This window comes from Bombus vosnesenskii, unplaced genomic scaffold (genome assembly GCF_011952255.1).
Source record: "Bombus vosnesenskii isolate JDL3184/JDL3185 unplaced genomic scaffold, Bvos_JDL3184-5_v1.1 scf7180000013445, whole genome shotgun sequence".
Classification (NCBI taxonomy): domain Eukaryota; kingdom Metazoa; phylum Arthropoda; class Insecta; order Hymenoptera; family Apidae; genus Bombus; species Bombus vosnesenskii.
The window spans coordinates 246,887-266,201 of NW_022883056.1; the positions used below are offsets into that span (position 1 = coordinate 246,887).

At 30.7% G+C, this 19,315-nt stretch overlaps 4 protein-coding genes across 6 annotated transcripts; 3 read left to right on the plus strand and 1 right to left on the minus strand.

The window, feature by feature from the left end:
* Window positions 1-111: 111 nt before the first annotated feature.
* LOC117238283 (NADH dehydrogenase [ubiquinone] 1 alpha subcomplex subunit 7-like) lies at window positions 112-1,659 on the minus strand. The gene is made up of 3 exons (XM_033503074.1): window positions 1,456-1,659; window positions 525-703; window positions 112-335 (listed from the first exon to the last, which is right to left on the minus strand). Exons 1-3 carry the CDS (start codon window positions 1,516-1,518, stop codon window positions 272-274), a joined length of 306 nt encoding a protein of 101 aa, XP_033358965.1. The 5' UTR covers window positions 1,519-1,659; the 3' UTR covers window positions 112-271.
* A 675-nt stretch (window positions 1,660-2,334) lies between these two features.
* LOC117238299 (superoxide dismutase [Cu-Zn]) lies at window positions 2,335-3,941 on the plus strand. 2 transcript variants are annotated; one of them, XM_033503110.1, is made up of 5 exons: window positions 2,335-2,430; window positions 2,546-2,665; window positions 2,753-2,849; window positions 3,358-3,545; window positions 3,655-3,941. In XM_033503110.1, exons 2-5 carry the CDS (start codon window positions 2,603-2,605, stop codon window positions 3,760-3,762), a joined length of 456 nt encoding a protein of 151 aa, XP_033359001.1. In that variant the 5' UTR covers window positions 2,335-2,430; window positions 2,546-2,602; the 3' UTR covers window positions 3,763-3,941. The 2 variants fall into 2 exon arrangements, with proteins under 2 accessions (XP_033359001.1, XP_033359000.1); XM_033503109.1 differs by having other exon boundaries at window positions 2,338-2,430; window positions 2,537-2,665.
* Window positions 3,942-5,176: 1,235 nt separating this feature from the next.
* LOC117238296 lies at window positions 5,177-9,880 on the plus strand. 2 transcript variants are annotated; one of them, XM_033503103.1, is made up of 14 exons: window positions 5,177-5,396; window positions 5,468-5,919; window positions 5,990-6,272; window positions 6,341-6,585; window positions 6,661-6,788; window positions 6,863-6,963; window positions 7,051-7,191; window positions 7,259-7,404; window positions 7,479-7,889; window positions 7,975-8,063; window positions 8,142-8,278; window positions 8,356-8,397; window positions 8,470-9,027; window positions 9,459-9,682. In XM_033503103.1, the coding sequence occupies exons 2-14, from the start codon at window positions 5,701-5,703 to the stop codon at window positions 9,680-9,682; spliced, it is 2,724 nt and encodes a 907-aa protein (XP_033358994.1). In that variant the 5' UTR covers window positions 5,177-5,396; window positions 5,468-5,700. The 2 variants fall into 2 exon arrangements, with proteins under 2 accessions (XP_033358994.1, XP_033358995.1); XM_033503104.1 differs by lacking the exon at window positions 5,177-5,396 and having other exon boundaries at window positions 5,701-5,919; window positions 9,459-9,880.
* A 539-nt stretch (window positions 9,881-10,419) lies between these two features.
* Window positions 10,420-19,091, plus strand: LOC117238297. Its single transcript, XM_033503105.1, has 10 exons — window positions 10,420-10,838; window positions 12,017-12,181; window positions 13,259-13,423; window positions 13,487-13,657; window positions 13,811-13,919; window positions 15,024-15,180; window positions 15,258-15,390; window positions 16,223-16,396; window positions 16,988-17,299; window positions 17,966-19,091. The coding sequence occupies exons 1-10, from the start codon at window positions 10,757-10,759 to the stop codon at window positions 18,226-18,228; spliced, it is 1,731 nt and encodes a 576-aa protein (XP_033358996.1). The 5' UTR covers window positions 10,420-10,756; the 3' UTR covers window positions 18,229-19,091.
* Window positions 19,092-19,315: the final 224 nt, after the last annotated feature.

Sequence of the window (19,315 nt, forward strand, 5' to 3'; positions counted from 1 at the left end):
GTATGTAACAATAATGTATTATAAAGTGAAAGAAAATTATCTGGTATGCCTGCTATCAAGCAGAAGATATGAGAAACATTCCTCTGTTTATTATTTATATACTGTTACCAGTTAAACATTAAATGGGAGTGTAATTAAACAATCTGTAATTTAATTATATCTTACATTATATCTTATCTTAACTAAAAGTTACACGTAAGACTTCTATTTAAGTTAACTGTATTTATTATATATTACAATCAAAGTATAACTAATATTTATTTTACTGCATTTATTCTTGTCTTAGCAGCTGTTTATTTAATGGATTTAATTTTATTTGAGTCGTATCAACTTTCCTGAAAAAATTACATTCAATGCATGTTAAGTTTCATTAGTACTATAAGAAATTCTATATTAAAATAGTCATAGAAACCATTGCACATTCTATGCAACTAATTGTAAGATATTAATATCTAGCATGTACAATAAATTTTATCTGTTTTATTGTTTAGTTTGTATATATAAAATATTAAAAATATAATCACCCTGCTTCTATCTGGCCTTCTGTATATATCTCAGATGGCGGTTGTACAGAACGTCTGACATCACGAGAGTAATAATATACATTTGAAATTTTATGATGTGGCCCACCAGGTACATGCGGGGGTGGTTGTGTACGTGCAGCAATAGCATCTGAGAATCTTAAACTGTCTACACGCTCTCTCTGTAATGTTCATTTTGCTCTACATCAATCTATCTTTTTACCATATTACCATACAATGGTTTATAGAGGTATTTGAACACTTTATATAGAATACTTTTATTTATATATGTATTATGTATATTACATAAAACATATTGGTAAAATTTGAAACAAATTTGAAAATACATATAAAAGTGACTAAATATTTATTGCAAACTTAAATATATAATAAGTGTTAAGGCTAGTCCCATTGAATACTGAAGCTCGTTAATATAATAGATAATTGGTTTTTAAAATAAATTTTGTGATCTCTGTGATATATATATAGTTGTACTAAATATCTTGTAGTTTCTATCTACATTTTCAGATTTGTTTCAAACTTTTCTAATGTAATCGTGATAATTGAGTCCCATTGTAGTACTAATGAAATTTCAAAATATTTTGTATAACATATAAATATATTTAGAAAAAATTATTAGAAGTGTCCAAATATTTTTATGAACTATTGTATATAAAATATCTTTCTTGTTGTTTCATTTCAAATTTTTAAATAAATACAATATTGACGTAAGTCAACCTTAATTAATTATAATTATTTTGAAATTCATGACAATATTTAGTACATAACCAATAAAATAGATGCAATCTTCAAAAATAAGTAGCATATAAGAGATGTTTTCAATATACACATTGACTAAAAACAAGTTACATAATATCTAAAAAAAATAAACAATATAAAACGTAGATCAAATGCAGATTAAAATATTACTTACACCCCGACAAATAGTTCGAATCCAATCTATAAATGGAATTGTGTTACGAAGGTCTCTCGACATTTTAATTATACTTATTTAACTTTTTATTTGAAATAAATAAATTGCTCCTATTACAAAAAACACCGTACACAAAATATTCGATACTAAACTTAAACCTGCTTAAATACGCAGTTATCATCTCAATCTCGAAGTTCGATAATTTAGCACAATGTTAACTATCGATAATCGCTACTTTCAGTAAAAGCATTTAAAATTGTTTTAATCTTCTGCACATAAAACTTAAGAAAGAGATTACTTTATGTACAAAATTGTTATTAATTCAAAATTGAATGTGTCGTCATATAACAAAATATAAATGTTATTTTATTTCTTTATTAAAACTTATTGTTCATATTATTTTGTAATATATTGTATCTTGTTGTATTATTGTAAATGGAACTTAATAGGACATATTATTGAATTTAATTATTACTATAGAAAATATAATAAATGTGACAATTTTCAACTCACCTTTATATATAAAATTAAAACTGAAATACATCATTGTTTTTGAAAATGTAAGTTATGTAAGATTCCACATAGCACATTCTCTTACAAGTTATTCAAAAATTTTACGATCATAACAAAAATTTATTACAAAAGTAATTTCGCTTTGTAAAATGTATTATTTCATAACGAAAAAATATTTTTTACTCTACTCAAACACAAAAACGTAGGTATCTCAAAACAAAGAATATACAAATTAAACCACCGGCATTTTATGCAAAATTCATAGTCACCGGCATTTTATGCAAAATTCTTCATCGATATGTAACGCCATCTCGAGCGTAATGTTTAAACTCTGTTATTATTTTATATTCTCTTTCTGCGTAACTTCACATAATTTCTCTGGTCTTCCTGTATTTAGTATTTATGTACAGTCGATGATCATTGATTGCAACTTTGCGTGATTCGCCATTTCCTTACTGAACGGTAAGGTCATCATTTTATCGGCCGAAGTGCTCAATATACAATACGTCAGCGTATCTGCGTTCGTGATTCAGCAAAACGATAATTACATTTCTTAACGAAACGATAGTTGTTACAGGCGAGCTACATTTTACAAACGATTGTCGCTCAAGGAAGTAATTGAAAGTTTTCGAAAATGGTTAAGGCCGTGTGTGTTCTTCAGGGTGAAGTCAAAGGCACTCTCTATTTCGAGCAATCGGTAAATGATATTTCTTTAATCTATTCGATATAATACTCTGTCACATTGCATTATCGTTATTATTTTGATGATGTAATTATTGCATAGGACAATTCTAGTCCAGTCAAGGTCACGGGTCAAGTAACCGGTTTAAAACAAGGACTGCATGGTTTTCACATTCACGAATTCGGTGATAACACTAACGGTAAATGCACTGCTATTGAAGTTTTATTATTTTATTTTTTATAGTTATTATTGAAAGCTTTTGAATGATAATCAAATATAACCTGATTCATGAAGGAATTGAAACAATGGAATAACTTGAATTTGTAGTGATGACACAGATAATTTTAGAAGTCAATAAGTAATAATTTGTAAATTACTTGATTGTAATAAGCGAATTTTTAAATAATTATTCTGTTTCTTATCAAGTATTTTATGTTGTCACATTAATAATTAATATTTTTAAAAATTTTTTCAAATATAGTTAATATATATAGTTAATATAATATTATTAATATATGTAAATAACATTCAAGTAAATGTTAACATCTTATATTATTTAAAATTTTTAATTTTGTCAAAACTTAAATTTATTTATTTGATATGAATAATTATTATTTGAATGTTATTATACAAAATTTTGTGTATATTTAAGTAGTATAGAGAAGTTTTAGGAATTTAGTATATTATTACTTATATATATTTAATAGGTTGTACAAGTGCTGGGCCACATTTCAATCCATTAAAAAAGGATCATGGTGGTCCTGATGCAGAAGTACGTCATGTTGGAGATTTAGGAAATGTTGAAGCAAATGCAAGCGGTGTTGCTAATGTCAATATAACTGACAAAGTCATCCAGCTCCAAGGACCACACAACATTATTGGCAGAACATTGGTGGTAAGTATTGCGTAATATCTTTTTATGAATTTCTATAATTAATTAAATGGTATATATATATATATATATATATATATGTATGTATACAACTTGTTCTTTTTGATAACAGGTTCATGCAGATCCAGATGACCTTGGTAAAGGTGGAGTTGAATTATCAAAAACAACAGGAAATGCTGGAGCTCGTCTTGCTTGTGGTGTTGTTGGAATTGCAGCCTAAATATATATTCTGTTATAATATTAAAAACAATACAAATTACTATTAGAAATTACACAATGTTACATCTATTATAGATTGAATATGAGTTCAAATAGCATTCCTAATTTCGTATAATAAATCTTTTACATATGTAAACCATGGTACAGGTTCAATAAAGTAATACTATTATAACACTATGATATATTTGTAAGTCTGACATGTATATTCATATGTCATAGAAATCTAACTTTTCTTTATGTAAAAAAATTGTATTTGGTTTATGAACTAAGTTATACTTGTATGAATGTAATTATACTTGTAGAAATACTGTAGTATGTTGTATTTAAAATTAAACAGATCTACATACTGAAGAATACATGAATTACAGTATTCTCTGTAGTGATACTGTTGCTATGTAAATTGTAGTTTTAGTAAGCTATCATTAGACACAATCTTTTTGAAAAATAGCATGCAGATACGAATTACATAGATGTTACATAATCAAGAAGTACGTATACGTCTACGAGAAAAAAGGGCAAAGTGTTCTCGTAGCCGCTATTGGTCGAGGACGATTTTTGTCACCGTCCTCGACTAATAACGGAGAATAGTAACTATTGTGCTTAGCCTTTTCCTCGTGGACGAATTGTAGATTATAATTTATGGAATCGATATATGTAGTAAGATTACAAAATTAATCAGATCGCTACAGGTTACTAACATTACTTCAAGATTTGAAATAACAATTTGAATCAGAAAGGAAATTTTCTCTGTTTGAATCATGTCATATCAAATTATGATAGAGAAGATATGTACTTTTGCTTTATCATTAACAACGATCACATGCGTGTCTAACTACATTTTATTATAATGTACTATCTTTCTGGCTGAACTTTACTTTATATGTATGTATGCATGTAATATAGAAAGCAAATTCTAGAAATATATAATTTATTACTTTTCACATAATGAACATAAATTGCACAAAAATACCAAATCAAGATACTTATATAAATACATATGTACATATATACATAAAATATTTTAATTTACGACCTCACTATTTCTATTCTAATAACTATGTATGTTATGTAAATACATATATCAATTTTATCAGTCGTATGTTACTTTCAATATTGTTTATTCGATACGGAATAAAATTGATTAGAGCATGATTAATGATCAGAATAAAATATTTTCAGAATAAAAATGTTTTTATATTATATTTTTTAATCTCGCAAATCAAAGTTCTATACATATTGATAATATTAGTATATAATGTAGAACTATATTAAACATTTTTATTATTTTTCCTAGATATTACTGCATGTATAAATCTGATAATTTTAACGGTTTTACTATATAACATAAAATTTCTTTAATATATAGTTTTTTAAAAGTAGCATTAATTATCTTACGAACTCCACTTTAAATTATAGACCTCTAGAAAGAAACTGGTTCTCTATTAAACTTAAATTATACTTATGTTGGTAATATGCTTCTTCAGTTATTAGAGTGACGTGCCACTTACATCATTATTTTGGAACCTCAGCACGTTTGGAAAGCAAAGTTCTGTCATGCACTTTGTTTGAAATAGATTTCGATCGTTCTAATTATTATATATATATATATAACAAATTCTTATAATAAACTGATACGTAATATGAAAAACGAAGTTGTTACAATTTTATCGGATTTTCATGTTATTCTGATTTTAAAATAATTACAGGGTTAGGATGGATTAATACTCAAAAGAAAGAAATAATATCTCATAACAATTATTTGTTGAATCATTGCAAGTTGAGCAAAATGTAATTCTCATAAAAATTGTTGCACCAAATAACAATTTTATTAGTTACAAATAAATAAAACTGTCCATACAAATCATGTAAATAATTTTTATTGAATATCAAGAATTGACAGGAAAATCCTTGCTGAATATTATAGCTTAAACAAATTAAGATGTTTAAGCGAATAGAAAGTAACAGAGAGAATGAATTTTCTGTACCTGCTAAACGGCCAAGATATGACATAAAAAGGGACAGTTTGGTAGATGTTTCTACAAATAATAAGGATTTAAGAAATAAAAGATCTGGAAAATCAGATGATATTTGGGGGGATGATTTTGCAGAAGAAGATATTGAAGAAATGGATTTTGTAGCTACACAGGCTTGTTTACAGGTTTTGTTCATATTGTATTGTATTTAAGTCAGTTTATAGTAATTATTTATAATGTTCATTTGATTTTTAGGAAGATAGTTTCATGAGTGAACCAAATACAGACCAAAAAAAATTTGCACAAAAATATAATAGCATACCATCTACTAGTAAAGGTGTTCCTAATTTAAATGGTAGTATTCATAAATTAACAAAATCTATATATCCATCACAGCATAATAATGAAAGGAAAGGAATAGAAAACTCAAAAGATATAAGTACCATAGTTTCTGTTGACTACAAAGAATTTGAGAATAAATTAATAAATAAAAAAGTATATAATTCCACATTTAAGCTGGATGAAAATCTTGTTGCAGGTAGTATTGTAGAATGTTACTTCTTGGCAAATTACTATATTTTACAAATTACTGTATTATAATTTTAGAATCAGAATATGCAAAGGAATTAGAGAAGTTAAAAGCTGAAAATAAGAAATTGCTAGATGATTTTATAACTAAAGAAGGAGAAGCGGTATTTTTACGGAATCAGTTGCAACAAATTCAATTAAAAGCAGAGAATGACCGATTAGAAAAAGCACGTCTTATCGAAGAACAGGAAAATCATCATAGGATGGAAATTAATGCCATTTATAAAGAGAAGGAACATTTGAAAACGCAACTTGAATTGCAAGTCTGTAGTTTATAAATGAGTTTCTTTTTAATTCTGTATTATGCAATAAATTCTGATTCTCTTCTTTTGTTTTAGATGTTTGAAGTAGGAAACTTAATGGAACGTTGTAAGTTGTTAGAGAATGGAAATGTTAGATTAACAGAACCACATATAAATCTCAATATTTCTATGAAAAGAAGCAAATTTGATTCACCAAAGAATCGGTAAATATTTAACATGTCCCTTTTAAAATATCTATATAATTATCTATATGAAATATCTATATAATTATTTTTAGACCATCAATTGTAACTACGAAGCCAGTAAGGGTTAAAGAAACTTCTGTACAAACTAATACACTTAATAAAAGCAGTTATATCTCTAAAATATGGAATCCATGTAAGCAGATTATAACTTAAAGAAAAAACACTACTTTGTGCAATTTTTGTAGTTTACAATAATAAATTTAATAAGAACATATTGCAGATTTTCCTCTTACAGAAATTCCGAAATTAATATATGATCCATCACAACCAGAGAAGTCTGTGGTTGATATTCAAATTATAGAAAAAATTGGAAGACGGAATTTGCCCATTTTGCAAGAAGAAGATACATTCAGAATATTTGGTAAAATTTTTTATTTAATGCAGTATACTGTAGATAAATCTTAATTGCATTTTCGTATCCTTTATAGAAAATCCGGAATTAGTAAAACCTGTAACGACCATGATAGACGATAAGAAATTATCAGTGGAATTTATCTTGCCTGAAATAGCTGCTCTTCAGCGAAAAACAAGCTCAGAACTTGAAGCGGAGGAAACTATACCGATAATAAATAAAGTACATTATTTTCAATACACGTCTTAAACTGTCTTATTAAACAATATAAAAATTTGTTTATCATTACATTTTAGTTAATTTTTACTGCGAGGGAACTGATCTTAAGTATAGTAGTTGTTCTACAAACAATCTCTCAAGCTATGAAAAATGACGACATTCGTGATATGAACGATATTTATTTCTCTGTCTTATATTCAACTTCTGACCTCAACGGGAAATGCGTGTGCTCTGCAAATGCATGGCACGAATGCGAACGTGGTGTCGAAGCTAGAAGAGTGTTTGGCATGTTGTCATACGTAACCATGGAATCAACTTACCTCAGCAAATATATTGCAGGAAAAACTCATTTACTCATAGAGAGTGATGAATCTTATAAGCGTTACTCGTGTCAAATGGTTCGCTATAATACCTGGTTTGAACAACAAAGTCATGAGTTTGAGATGCTTAAGATGATATTACAGTTCGTTGTCTTAGTTGGGTCCACGGTAATATACCTTATGTAATGGAACATATTTTAGCAATTAAAGAAAATTAATGTTTTTATTGATATACAATTTTTATTATTTTTAGAGAAGGTCGCATCAATTTAGTGGCCTTCTATGTGCAATTATGATGATTATTTACAATATCCATGAAAAAATTGGATACTGTTCTGAAGGGTATGAAAGTAACATCTTACTTTTATAAAATTTTATATTTTACAATGTACTTCTCTAACTTAAAATTTCATGTTTCAGGATGGAATATATTTATCAGATATTTAAGGAAATAGTATTTTGTAGACCTTTGCCATACTGTTATACACTAGTCAGTAAATTAATGATGATTTTTGTAAAATCCACGATGTATTTACGGAAGCTTTGTATTAATTCACGTACGAAATTTATTGTACTAATAATATTTTCATACATTTATAATTTTTATATGAAAAATAAGTTATCATTTTTGTAGAATCAATCAACAACTGGAAGGGTTCTTTACACTTTACTCCAGGTAAGGTAATATTTTCTTTTTCTTAACAAATTATAATTTAATTACATAAATCACCCTATATTTTCGTTTCAGATGCTTGTCCGCTGCAAATTTTCCTAGTACAGCTGGAGAACTATGACTTCGATCTATTAGCCGCAATAGACATTACTGATGTGTTGTTAGGATTTGTACAGTATATATTACAGACAGATATTATTCCTCTGAGATCTGAGAATCTAAATTCTTGTAATTGCTGCATGAAATTACTAAGATTTACTATTAAAACGCTGTGCAAATGTTCTGAAGCAAATCTAGCTGCTATCGAGAATTTTAAGTTGGACAATTTTCCGGTGCCAAAGGAAGATTCTTGCAATTTAGAAGCTATTTGTGCCAAACATTCGTTGTTTAATACAAGACCAAGCAAATTGTGTATACGTGAAATATATCGAGATAAGTTCTCAGACGAGAAGGCTTGGTCGATCATGAAGGAGAAACAATCAAAGGTATTGAGAGATGGAAGGAGATTCTTGTCTCATGTAGCGATATGTGATCCGGATTTTGTAATTCGAGTGTCAGATATTGAAGATTCATTCCATTTATTCATGAGGAATTTAAGTGCCTTTAAGAATTTTGTTCTCCATGAAAACGAACGTAAGTATAAATACATTTTATTTTAGAAAAAGTACGATCATGCTAATTCTATAGTCTGTCCAACGAGATGAGACGAGGCAGTAGACATAAACAAAACGTAATTGCTGCGGTTGCAGCTATCAACAGCGTTGAACAGACTTTAGAACCTCATCTTCATTCATTGATACCCTTGTTACATTCTTTTTACTCTCATCATACGATACGGGCACTTTAATTTTGTCTCTGTTCTGTCAGACCACGAGAATTTTTATATTTCCGTTTGGCCGGTTACTCATCTTTTGTCATCAGTAGATTTCAGTTTTATTAATTCTTATATAGAATTTCATTCTTTTGCAGGACTTTTATTATATCTTTTTATTTTATCTCCGAAAGATTACTAATTTATGGAAATATTAATTTATTAATCTTAACGTAATCTCTTCTTTTTGCAGAAGAAGCTATGAATCGAATAAAACAAACATTCATTTCTGATAAAACACAGCCATCCGAAATGGAACAATTAGAAAGAAGCAGCTCTAGAAAGGAGTTAGACATATTATCAAATTTCGAAAAAAAGTTTGTTCAACCATTGTCTGCGAGGCCCAAGCAGAATGAAAATTATAACAAAGCTTTGGTCACGTTTAAATCGTTGTTTAATATCAGGTTTCATTCATGAAAAATCCCAATATAATCTTAATTATTTGTTGCAACAATAAAATCAGTTGGATGTATATTCATATCAAAGACTGAAAGTATTTGAATATTGGAACCATCGATTGATTATTATTTCATGTACATATTATTTTGTAAATTATATGAAAATTTGTTCTAAGTATCGTTATTGTAATAAAAGACGCAGTATCACATAATATTTTATTACGAACAATTTTTCAATCAGGAATAATTTACATGTTAACATGTATCAGATATCGTTATATAATTTTTATCTTTTAACTATTGATTTATTGTAACCTCTTGTATATGGTATTATTTTACCATAAGCTACCCTGAAGATAATATTGAAACGCACTTTACAATGCAAATAAAGTGTCTTATATACTACTTAAATCTAGATAAATTCCTATACTTAACATTTCAACCAATTTCTTCAATCCATGATCTTCCGTCCGCAAACGTTGAGGTCACAAAAATCTATGAAAAACACCCTTCGGATGGGGTTGAAGATACGTCTGTTGCGTCGATTCAAGAAAAACAGAAAGAATCCTGGCGCCAGGACGTGATCTAATCAGAGGCGGTCAGTGTTTCTCTTCCCTCGGAATTCATTTATCTGTGGCGCAAAATGCAATTTGTAGGAATTCTCTTCAAGGCCTGGCAATGTTCGATGCCGATAACGCTGACCGGAAGCAGATAGAACATTATCGCAGCAGCGTGTCGACGGAAGTAACGTTCCCGCCTTCCATTCGGAGCGGAATAACCCCCGAAACGTGGCATCCCTGTTCCATTCATAGATGCAGAACGATCAGCAACCGATTTTACTTTTTATTCCTCGTCCAGTGCGTGTCGTCTTAACATTCTTTGCTTTTATACTTCGATCGTTCTTCGCACGGTTCACTGTTCGCCATTCAACTTCTTCCTTTTTCTTTTTTGGTGGTGTTCCTGTTGATGTGTGCATGATAATTTAGGTAAACAAAAAAACGTAGCTGTGCTAAGAAAGGACGCGTTTTCTTGGATATAATTCATGAGTTATGAGTACGGTGAATAGCCTTCTTGAAAAGCCAGCGTTCTCATAATGAAGATATTCTGCACAGCGCCGCTTCTGTTAGTCTTCTTGGTGCAGTACATCGTTTGCTATTTTCCGACGCGTCCGACTGGTAAGTAACGATTTTCTCTTACGAAGACTTTTGTGGGATTGATTGTTTATAATAAAATAGTACTGTTAAAAGAATTGACGCGGTACACTGCTTCTACTGAAGAAAACACAAAATTAAAAAGTCATAAATTGGAATTTAACTTTATGTAGAGCATATTGAATGCAAACTAGGCAAAAAACCTCCAAAAAATTCGCTTAAACGGAACGAACATTTCACATAAGTATTAATACAATCTAATAAACAAGAAGGAAAGATAAAACCAGATATTTATTTGTATTTTATTATTGCTCGGAGATATTCCAATAATTATAATGTTTTTGCAGAACGTGGGAGAGATCAAACCTTGTTATACAATTTTACAGTCCGTGTCATTTTCTTCATTTTGTTTGCACGAATGAAGAAGTAACGAGATTCCACTTTGTAAGCAGATTAACCGATGCGACGGTTGCAATATTCGATTGGAAAATAACGATGCTCTTTCCTCGTTTCCATTTCTCATCATTTTTAACAGAGACTTTTATCTAACCTATATCGTATTATAGTCATTTATAAAATCAAAGAACACTCGACCGCATACAGATTACATTTTATTCCGTTTATTCTTACGTTTCGTTGATTATAAAATTTTGAATCTTTCCGTGACTTACTTCTAAAGATTACTGTTGACTGAAAGTACATACTTGCTATCGTTATCTGATGACAATCTTCGCAAGACGAAGAAACGAGACGATAGGTTTCCTCGTTGAACAGGAATTCAAATCCAATTTCACCCGGCCTATCGATTTCAATCCCCCTTTGTATAATATTGAAAATTACGCGCGCGCCATTTATCGAGGATTATTATTACCAACAAAGGCCAATGTTGAATATTCAATAATTTGTATATCAGAATAAATCAGAAGTACTTCGTTCGTAATATTTTCTTTTTCTAAGTGTCAATTTCCGTTTTCCTCTTTTCTACCATACCTCAAGAGATTATATCACATATCGTAAGGTTTGTAAAAGAAAAAGAAAAAAAAAAAAGACAAGAGGAGTAAATCTAGTTAAAATGAACGCAAAAATGGACATCCATAAGACGTCGTGTGCTGTCTAGGTCTTCGTTATAAAATTTCATGGCACATCCTTCGTGGAACGTGTTTTATACGAACGATCTATGTAATTCGATTTCTGATTTCAAGGTACAACCAGATGTCCCCCGGTAAGGCTGCCGAATGGCAGAGTCCGACAGAGGGCCAGGGGAAGAATCATCAGATTCAGTTGTTACGAGGGTTTCACTCTCGTAGGTAACAAGTATGCAACTTGTTTTCGAGGCCAATGGGATACACCTACGCCCGTATGCGTCAGTAAGCACGGCTTTCTAATCGCACTTGATAAAACTATAAAATGGATTTCAGTTAAAATGCACTTTGTTAACTTTGTGCCGAGGATAACGTTGTGCTTTTAACGTGATTAAATTTCACGCTCCTCCGGCTGTGTATATCTTCGATGAATCCGAGCCGCGTCCATTAAAATTATCTGAAAGAAAATTATTTTGAAGTAAACTGAAAGACGTTCCGCGTTGAATTTTCTAGAAGAAGAATCGTTAAAATAATCGACAAGTTTTGTGAAGAACTATCTATAAGTCGATGTTGTCTATCTTAGTTAAGATACACTACTTACCATTTTGAAAATGAAGAAAATTGAAATGAAGAAAACGTTTTCTCATGATCTGTCGGTGGTCTTTGCTTTTTTTTTAGTGGGATCTTCTCCATTTTAGAAATTGTTTTACCTTACCTCTTTTTAATAACGTATTTCAATAGAGTTGTATTTTGTCATGTCTTTATTTTCTATTCTGGGGGAGGTAATTGAAAGATTAACGCGATTAGATGAAACTGAAATTTCAAAATCTTCTCCGTAATACGACCAGAGGGCAGATTAAAAGTAGAGTGAAACGAGGAAGTAAAATAAAAATGGAAAGAAAGTAATAGCAAAATTCTGGGAATTTAATTTTATATAAGATCCAATTAGTACTCTTTTAACTCCAATTAAAGCAATTAGTAGTCTGTTAATATCTAATCATTTTCATTTTAAGCGTTCTTTCAACAAATATTATAATTAAATATCACTTTGTTCAATCATATCGAGAAACATTTTTCTTTAATTTCACGATTCTTTAATCTCGACCGACTGCTTTCTTACCGAAATGTTGATTGCATCATAGAAACTTAAAGAATAAATAATCAATCATTTTATATATAATTTTCAAATATATTCTTTAGTTATCACGATAACATTCAAACGTTATTTTCGATTGATAAAATAAATCAAAATATTTTTTTCCTTATTATACGTTACAATCTTTTGTTGTGCTTAATAGTAATTGGCAATAGTTAATTAACATTCTGAAGTTCTTCTCATACTTGTTATTGCTGTTTTAACAGATGCAGAGTGTCCTGTACCACCAGTACCAGAACACGCGTTGATGGCACCTAAATACAATGGTGCGATATTATTATACTTTTGCGAGCCTGGACACGCATTAATTGGTTCGCCCGAGATTTATTGCAATGGAAAACAGTGGAATGGCACAGTGCCTTATTGTCGAGGTATTGATAATTTTTCCTCGAAAACGAAGTATACACGTTAAAAGGCATTTAATTTTTAATTAGACACTACCGCTTCTCCTCCGACGGAGTGCGATTTCGAGAAACCGGATCTTTGTTGGTGGGAACAAGATCCCCAGCACGATTTCGATTGGCAGCGACATAATTTCGAGACTACAAGTCATCACATTGGAACTGGACCATCTCACGACCACACATTAGGAGCAGGGAATGATGGTAATTTATTTCATTTTTACATAAGCAAAACTGACATCTACAACTGTTTTAACAAAGACTCGAGAATTTTTATCAAATTCAGAATTGTACGATTTAGCTGATACAAATACTTTTGCTCATCATTATATAAATTTCAACTGCTCCTCTTGTCAGGTTATTACTTGTACATCGAAGCCACTGGTCGACTGATAAACGATACCGCAAGGATCATTTCTCCCATTTACAATGCATCGTACACGGATTCTGGCTGTTTCTCATTCTGGTAACTAACACTCGTACAATCAAAGTTTTCTTCTTTTTAATAAAAATGACTATTGATGTAAAAGACAAATTTTGCAGCTAGTGAATTTGACATTTTCTAATTAAAGATACGACAGGTGTCTCTTGTTAAATGTAACAGCCCTTAGTTTGATTGTTAATTAGCTAATCACTTGGAATTATTAAACAAATTATTAATACGACAGGTCTTAAAACAGGATTTAAGTTGCTGCGCGCGTAACAAAATTTGAAATTCAATTATTAATTTGAAACTTGATTGTTGAAAATTTGATTGAATTACTACGTCGAAGCTTTTAATCCTTCGTCCCGCATCAATCTTCAGAAGTCTTAAATTTAATATCTTATCGCGATGAATAATTGCGATTAAAATATAAATTGCCTGCGACCATAATCTATAATATTATGAAAATGATGATTTCGTTGAATCTTTCTTTTCCGTCGTTTCTTATCAAGCAGTGAAAATTTTGTTTATTTTTCGTTTCAGTAATGTTATAATTCAATTTTCATTTTTAATTCAATTATTGAATCCTGAAGCATAAGATCAAAAATTGAAGCCATGTTTCTAGGTATATCGTTTTCCATTCCATTATACAGAATATTCTTCAAGGTCTATATCGTTGGACACGCTTAAAACAGATTATAATAATTACAATATTCCATTTTGATTAATAATTGGTTAACAATTAAGGAAAAAATCGACCAAGGTTGCCATATTTTTCTCACGTGTCTCATTTATTTGATACATTTCATTTATTTTATTATGTCTCACTTATTATAGATTCGAAGAGTATTTCAAAAATATATTATTTACTTTAATAAATAGAAAGACTATCAAACGTCTTAAGGAGAATGTCGGCATACGATCGAAAGCAGAAATTCTCTTGCATCTACTTTACGTTTAAGAAATTGTTTAATTGCTAATAGTGGGACTAGTTTTTGCTAGTAATAGTAGTTATTATAACTAGCTAATAATACTAGTAATTGCTAATAATAGTACTAGGACTAACGTCACTTTTTCTTTTCCATCAATATTTGCAGAGAGTAAGCATTTTTTATCTTAAAACAAAAAAAAACAACAAAATTGCAGGTACCATATGTTTGGTGCCACAGTGGGAGCTCTAAACATATACTTCAAACAAGAAAACGATCTTCTACCGCGATTAATGTTCAGCAAAGAAGGAAACCAAGGAAACCAATGGCTGCACGGCATTTTCAATTTCCCCAAGGCTAAAAAGGGTTTCCAGGTGAAGCAACGAAATACGCGATATGAAACAATTGTCGATTTCATTTTCTTCACGGTCTCCCATTTTCTCCTTCTCAGATTATAATCGAGGGTGTACGAGGGAGTAGCTACGTGAGCGACATCGCCGTAGACGATGTGGCCATTTTGCAGGGTGACAAGTGTCGAAACGACAGTAAAACCGAGACCGAGGGGGTCACCGAGAGCAACGATGGTAATATTCGTAGAAATGGAATTTTTTCTTTCCACAACGAGAAGATGTCCCGTGGTGATGTTAATTCGTTGCCCGTTCGTTTTTGAGTTATTTTATAATTAAAACGCTGGTATAATACAATAGCAGACGAAAACGGGGGCGAGAAACGCGGCAAGTTGCGGAAGTAGTAGAACGTAATGAAATCGCGTATCAACGCTTGGCTTATTGCGAATACAGGCGATGTACATAAATTGTTTCACAGCGCAGACTAGCTTTAATAATTATACTTAGGTAAATGTAAATACATTTAACGTTTGTGGGAGTTGGCACGTGTGCAGACGACGAGCTATGGAATAAAACGAATATTTACAACAAAGAGCGAGAAACTTGTGTAATATGAAATGAATGCGAAATGAGATATTTAAAACATCTGTCGATAAATATCGATTCTTTGCATAAATATCGAAAATTGAAGGGAAGTATACCAAGTATTTCTTATGAAATGGGAAAGAAAGCTTTTTGCCTTGCCATTATTTCTTTCTACGTTAGCGATAATTTTTATAATACATTTTTATTTTTAATCAATGTCATAACTTAATATTGCTATTTAATTTACTAATTTATTTAATCTATCGTTAATCTATCGTTAATATACATATACGTATCTTTGAGAGAATGATAAAAATAGATATATCTAATTCGAATGTCAAAAGATAGTTTCGTAAATACGAAGGGGATCGACAGCACTTTGAGTTTAAAAATTGTTCTTCTACGACATAGAACACGAAAAATATAACGTTAATTTTTCCCCTCTGACCTCTATATCTGATAATTTAAAACAAACGGTTTCTAGATCAAATCGAACTGGTGAACGCGCAGCAAACTTGTCGCGGAAGATGTAAAAATAGTTTGACATACAATTTTACAACTTCGATACCACCCACGCCAACGGAAATCTGCCTCTGCACCCTCGATTGCGAAGAACAGTCACTCTGCTGTCCGGATTACGCGGAATATTGTATTCTGGGTTAGTATGCTAAACTACTATGATTTTCAAAAGTTTAATTTTTCTTCCAGTTTCCTTATTCTTTTCTACTTAGAACAAAATAAGCGTTATTTTAATCACGACGATCACAATATCGCGTAACAAATTATTTAATCAATATTTGGACGAATAATCAAGATTAATATCAACGTTACTTAATTACTAACTAATCATAAATCAAAATTTGCTTTACTCTATAACAGAATGTTAAATAGTAAAGATCTGTGAGGTTTATTTCAAAATAGGTTTCTCTGTTAAGGTTTCTAAAAGGATTATTTGAATTTAGAGCGAAATAAGGATTATTTCAGCTATATAATAATTATGATTGATCGATCGAATTTAATTATTAATTGTGTCAAAATTTTGCTTACTACGCAGTACGATATTGAACAGTATAAATCATTATGCACGATTATGTAACTAATCAGCAAACTTTAAACTTTCTGCTGTTCGTTGCTGTGTGCCATCGGTTTCGAATGGATTAAAAAAATTCCTCCACTTTAACGAATTGATTCAGATTGCAATTAAGCTGCTCTTTCGTGTTTACTCTAACGTGAGCCTTTTAATTCGTAGCGTACACCGATGAAGCGACCACGACTATCGAGCAATCTACGATTCCGAATCACGAAGGGGCGGCAGTTTCGATTCCACCTGCGGAAAAGAGCACAGTGATCGATATGGCGACAGTGAGGACAGGTTTCTCGATAAATCCAAAGGATGATATCGATCCTGTCACATTGAGGTCGTCGACGAGCACCACGATGATGGCAATTTCGACCACGACAAGGCGGAAAATTGAAAAACCAACGAAAAGTACGGAGACACCGATTGTTCGATCTACCACGATCGTCACTGAGAGATACACTTCGGAGAACGAGATACTTGGTAACACGAATTCTGTTCATGTTTCATTATGAAAGTTTCACTAGTGTCTCATTGAGCAACGAGTTCCTTTTGTCTGAAAATTTGAATGGATTTTTGATTTTCGTGACAGAGAGGGAGGAATTGAGAAAGTTGGCTCAGTAACGACTGTGTTTGAACCTTGCATTGTGTTTCAGTTTTATCGTACCACGATGGTTTGATCAGAGTCGTTGGTTTGTTCGTGTTTTGTGTATGCGTTGGTCATTGTGAGCTTTCTTTCATTTTTTGTTATATAATAATTATTAGATCGTGGATTTCTATGCAAATCTATATCTTTGTGAACGTAATTAATTTTAAATTATATTCGATTTTGAATATTACTACGAATAGTTTATTGTATATTTTTGTATTATATTTATTTATATTATATTTTTGTTTACACTTATACATTTAAGTTTCTTATAAATATATATACATGTTCTAATAATTATTTAATTCGGGTATTTAGTTGTTTGAAGAAATCGTAGTTTGACTGTCGGTATATTTTGTTCTATCTGTTTATTAGTGAAACGAGGGTTTGCCAAGGTAAATCAAAAGTATCCCGAATCGAGATTAGAAATTATTTTTTCAGAAATCAATAAAATAAAGAGAAGGTTTAACGATAATCAAAATGAGCGTTCTTTTCGGCAGATTTGGACGTAAAGAGACAAGATTTAGAGAAGAAACGAAGTTCGAAATTCAGCTTGTCAGGGATTATCGCTGTGGTGGTTGGAATCATGACGGGAGTATTCATCTCGCTAATGGTCGCGATCATCATTCTCAGACGAAGAAAAACATACAAACGTGGAACGAATGGATCAGCGCTTTCGGAGGACAGCGACGTTCGATTTTTAACATCCGACGAGATCTTGGATTTCACGTTAGCTAGACCTAGCGAGAACGACGAAACGTAAGAAACTTTCATATATAAAGGGTTTCTTGGTTTCATTATGAGGGAAATGAAAGTAATAGGAAACGGGTTGTCGCAAAGGGACAGAATCATAGAAATTTATTTTGACGTTTCTATGAGTCGTGGCTGTATTTAGGACAAAGAAAAATATTACATTTTTTGTGTGTGTTTAAATGGACTAGTTACTGTATATTTAATAAGAAACTTAATAAGCGAATGCCGTAATTAATATTACTGTAAAGTATTAAATACATTTTCCACTGTTTTTTTTTGTTATTTTAACAATGAAATTATCAATCTTTACCGTGTACCTAAATATATTATACGTATGTGGTTATAAATATATTATTTTGTAATATCGCGGATAGATGTGCCCTATCTGGTGGAGCTTTTTTCCTAAAAGGAAGCTATAATGTAAATGCTATATTTAGCTGTGTGATTTCGTAAGATCGATCTACTTATGTCAATTGGAAGATTTATGCTTCATTGACATTTTGTTTCGTAGGAGGCTCGATGATTATTAAATATTGATGTATCAGTGTCAAAGGTTAGAAAATTAGGGAAACACGGTTTATCGATATTTCTTGATAATTAGATTAACGTACTGTATATAGTAATAATATTTGTTAGAACTAAAGAGTTGTTAAACAAACAAAGGTGCGGAATAAATATTAATTCTATTTAATTTCTACACGCTTATTGTTAAATACTCTCCGAATCGCATCGTCTTAGCGTTTCGATTATTAATGAAATACTCTTAAAATTTGTCTGTCAGATTTTCCAATCTTCACACTTTTTTGAAACAAAAATATTTTTGTAAAAATGTGAATAAAGTTTTACAAAATAAAACTTACCTCTCTCAAAGTATATTGTCCAATTTTTCATAATTAATTATCTATCAATTAGTCCTTACAGATAAACACGGAGCTCTTGAGTGACGTTGACGTATCCCTCGTTTCATTTTAAATTTAGCAGAGCGTTTAATTGTAGCTATAACAAGGGACGAAGAATTGGCAATAGAAAACGTTTCTCATAATCTTGAAAACCTAACAAAAAAATCGATAGAATTTAGAATTTAGAATTTTCCGATC

Bases quoted from the DNA above. Each gene is read 5' to 3' on its own strand.
- LOC117238283 (XM_033503074.1), bottom strand. From the start codon at position 1,518: ATGTCGAGAGACCTTCGTAACACAATTCCATTTATAGATTGGATTCGA. The intron at 704-1,455 runs GTAAGTAATATT...TGAACATTACAG, and splicing joins TTCGAACTATTTGTCGGGGT to AGAGAGCGTGTAGACAGTTT. The intron at 336-524 runs GTGATTATATTT...TAATTTTTTCAG, and splicing joins GAAGGCCAGATAGAAGCAGG to GAAAGTTGATACGACTCAAA.
- LOC117238299 (XM_033503110.1), top strand. From the start codon at position 2,603: ATGGTTAAGGCCGTGTGTGTTCTTCAGGGTGAAGTCAAAGGCACTCTC. The intron at 2,850-3,357 runs GTAAATGCACTG...TATATTTAATAG, and splicing joins ATTCGGTGATAACACTAACG to GTTGTACAAGTGCTGGGCCA. The intron at 3,546-3,654 runs GTAAGTATTGCG...TTTTGATAACAG, and splicing joins TTATTGGCAGAACATTGGTG to GTTCATGCAGATCCAGATGA.
- LOC117238296 (XM_033503103.1), top strand. From the start codon at position 5,701: ATGTTTAAGCGAATAGAAAGTAACAGAGAGAATGAATTTTCTGTACCT. The intron at 7,405-7,478 runs GTACATTATTTT...ATTACATTTTAG, and splicing joins CTATACCGATAATAAATAAA to TTAATTTTTACTGCGAGGGA. The intron at 8,064-8,141 runs GTATGAAAGTAA...TTCATGTTTCAG, and splicing joins ATTGGATACTGTTCTGAAGG to GATGGAATATATTTATCAGA.
- LOC117238297 (XM_033503105.1), top strand. From the start codon at position 10,757: ATGAAGATATTCTGCACAGCGCCGCTTCTGTTAGTCTTCTTGGTGCAG. The intron at 12,182-13,258 runs GTAAGCACGGCT...CTGTTTTAACAG, and splicing joins ACCTACGCCCGTATGCGTCA to ATGCAGAGTGTCCTGTACCA. The intron at 13,920-15,023 runs GTAACTAACACT...ACAAAATTGCAG, and splicing joins TCTGGCTGTTTCTCATTCTG to GTACCATATGTTTGGTGCCA.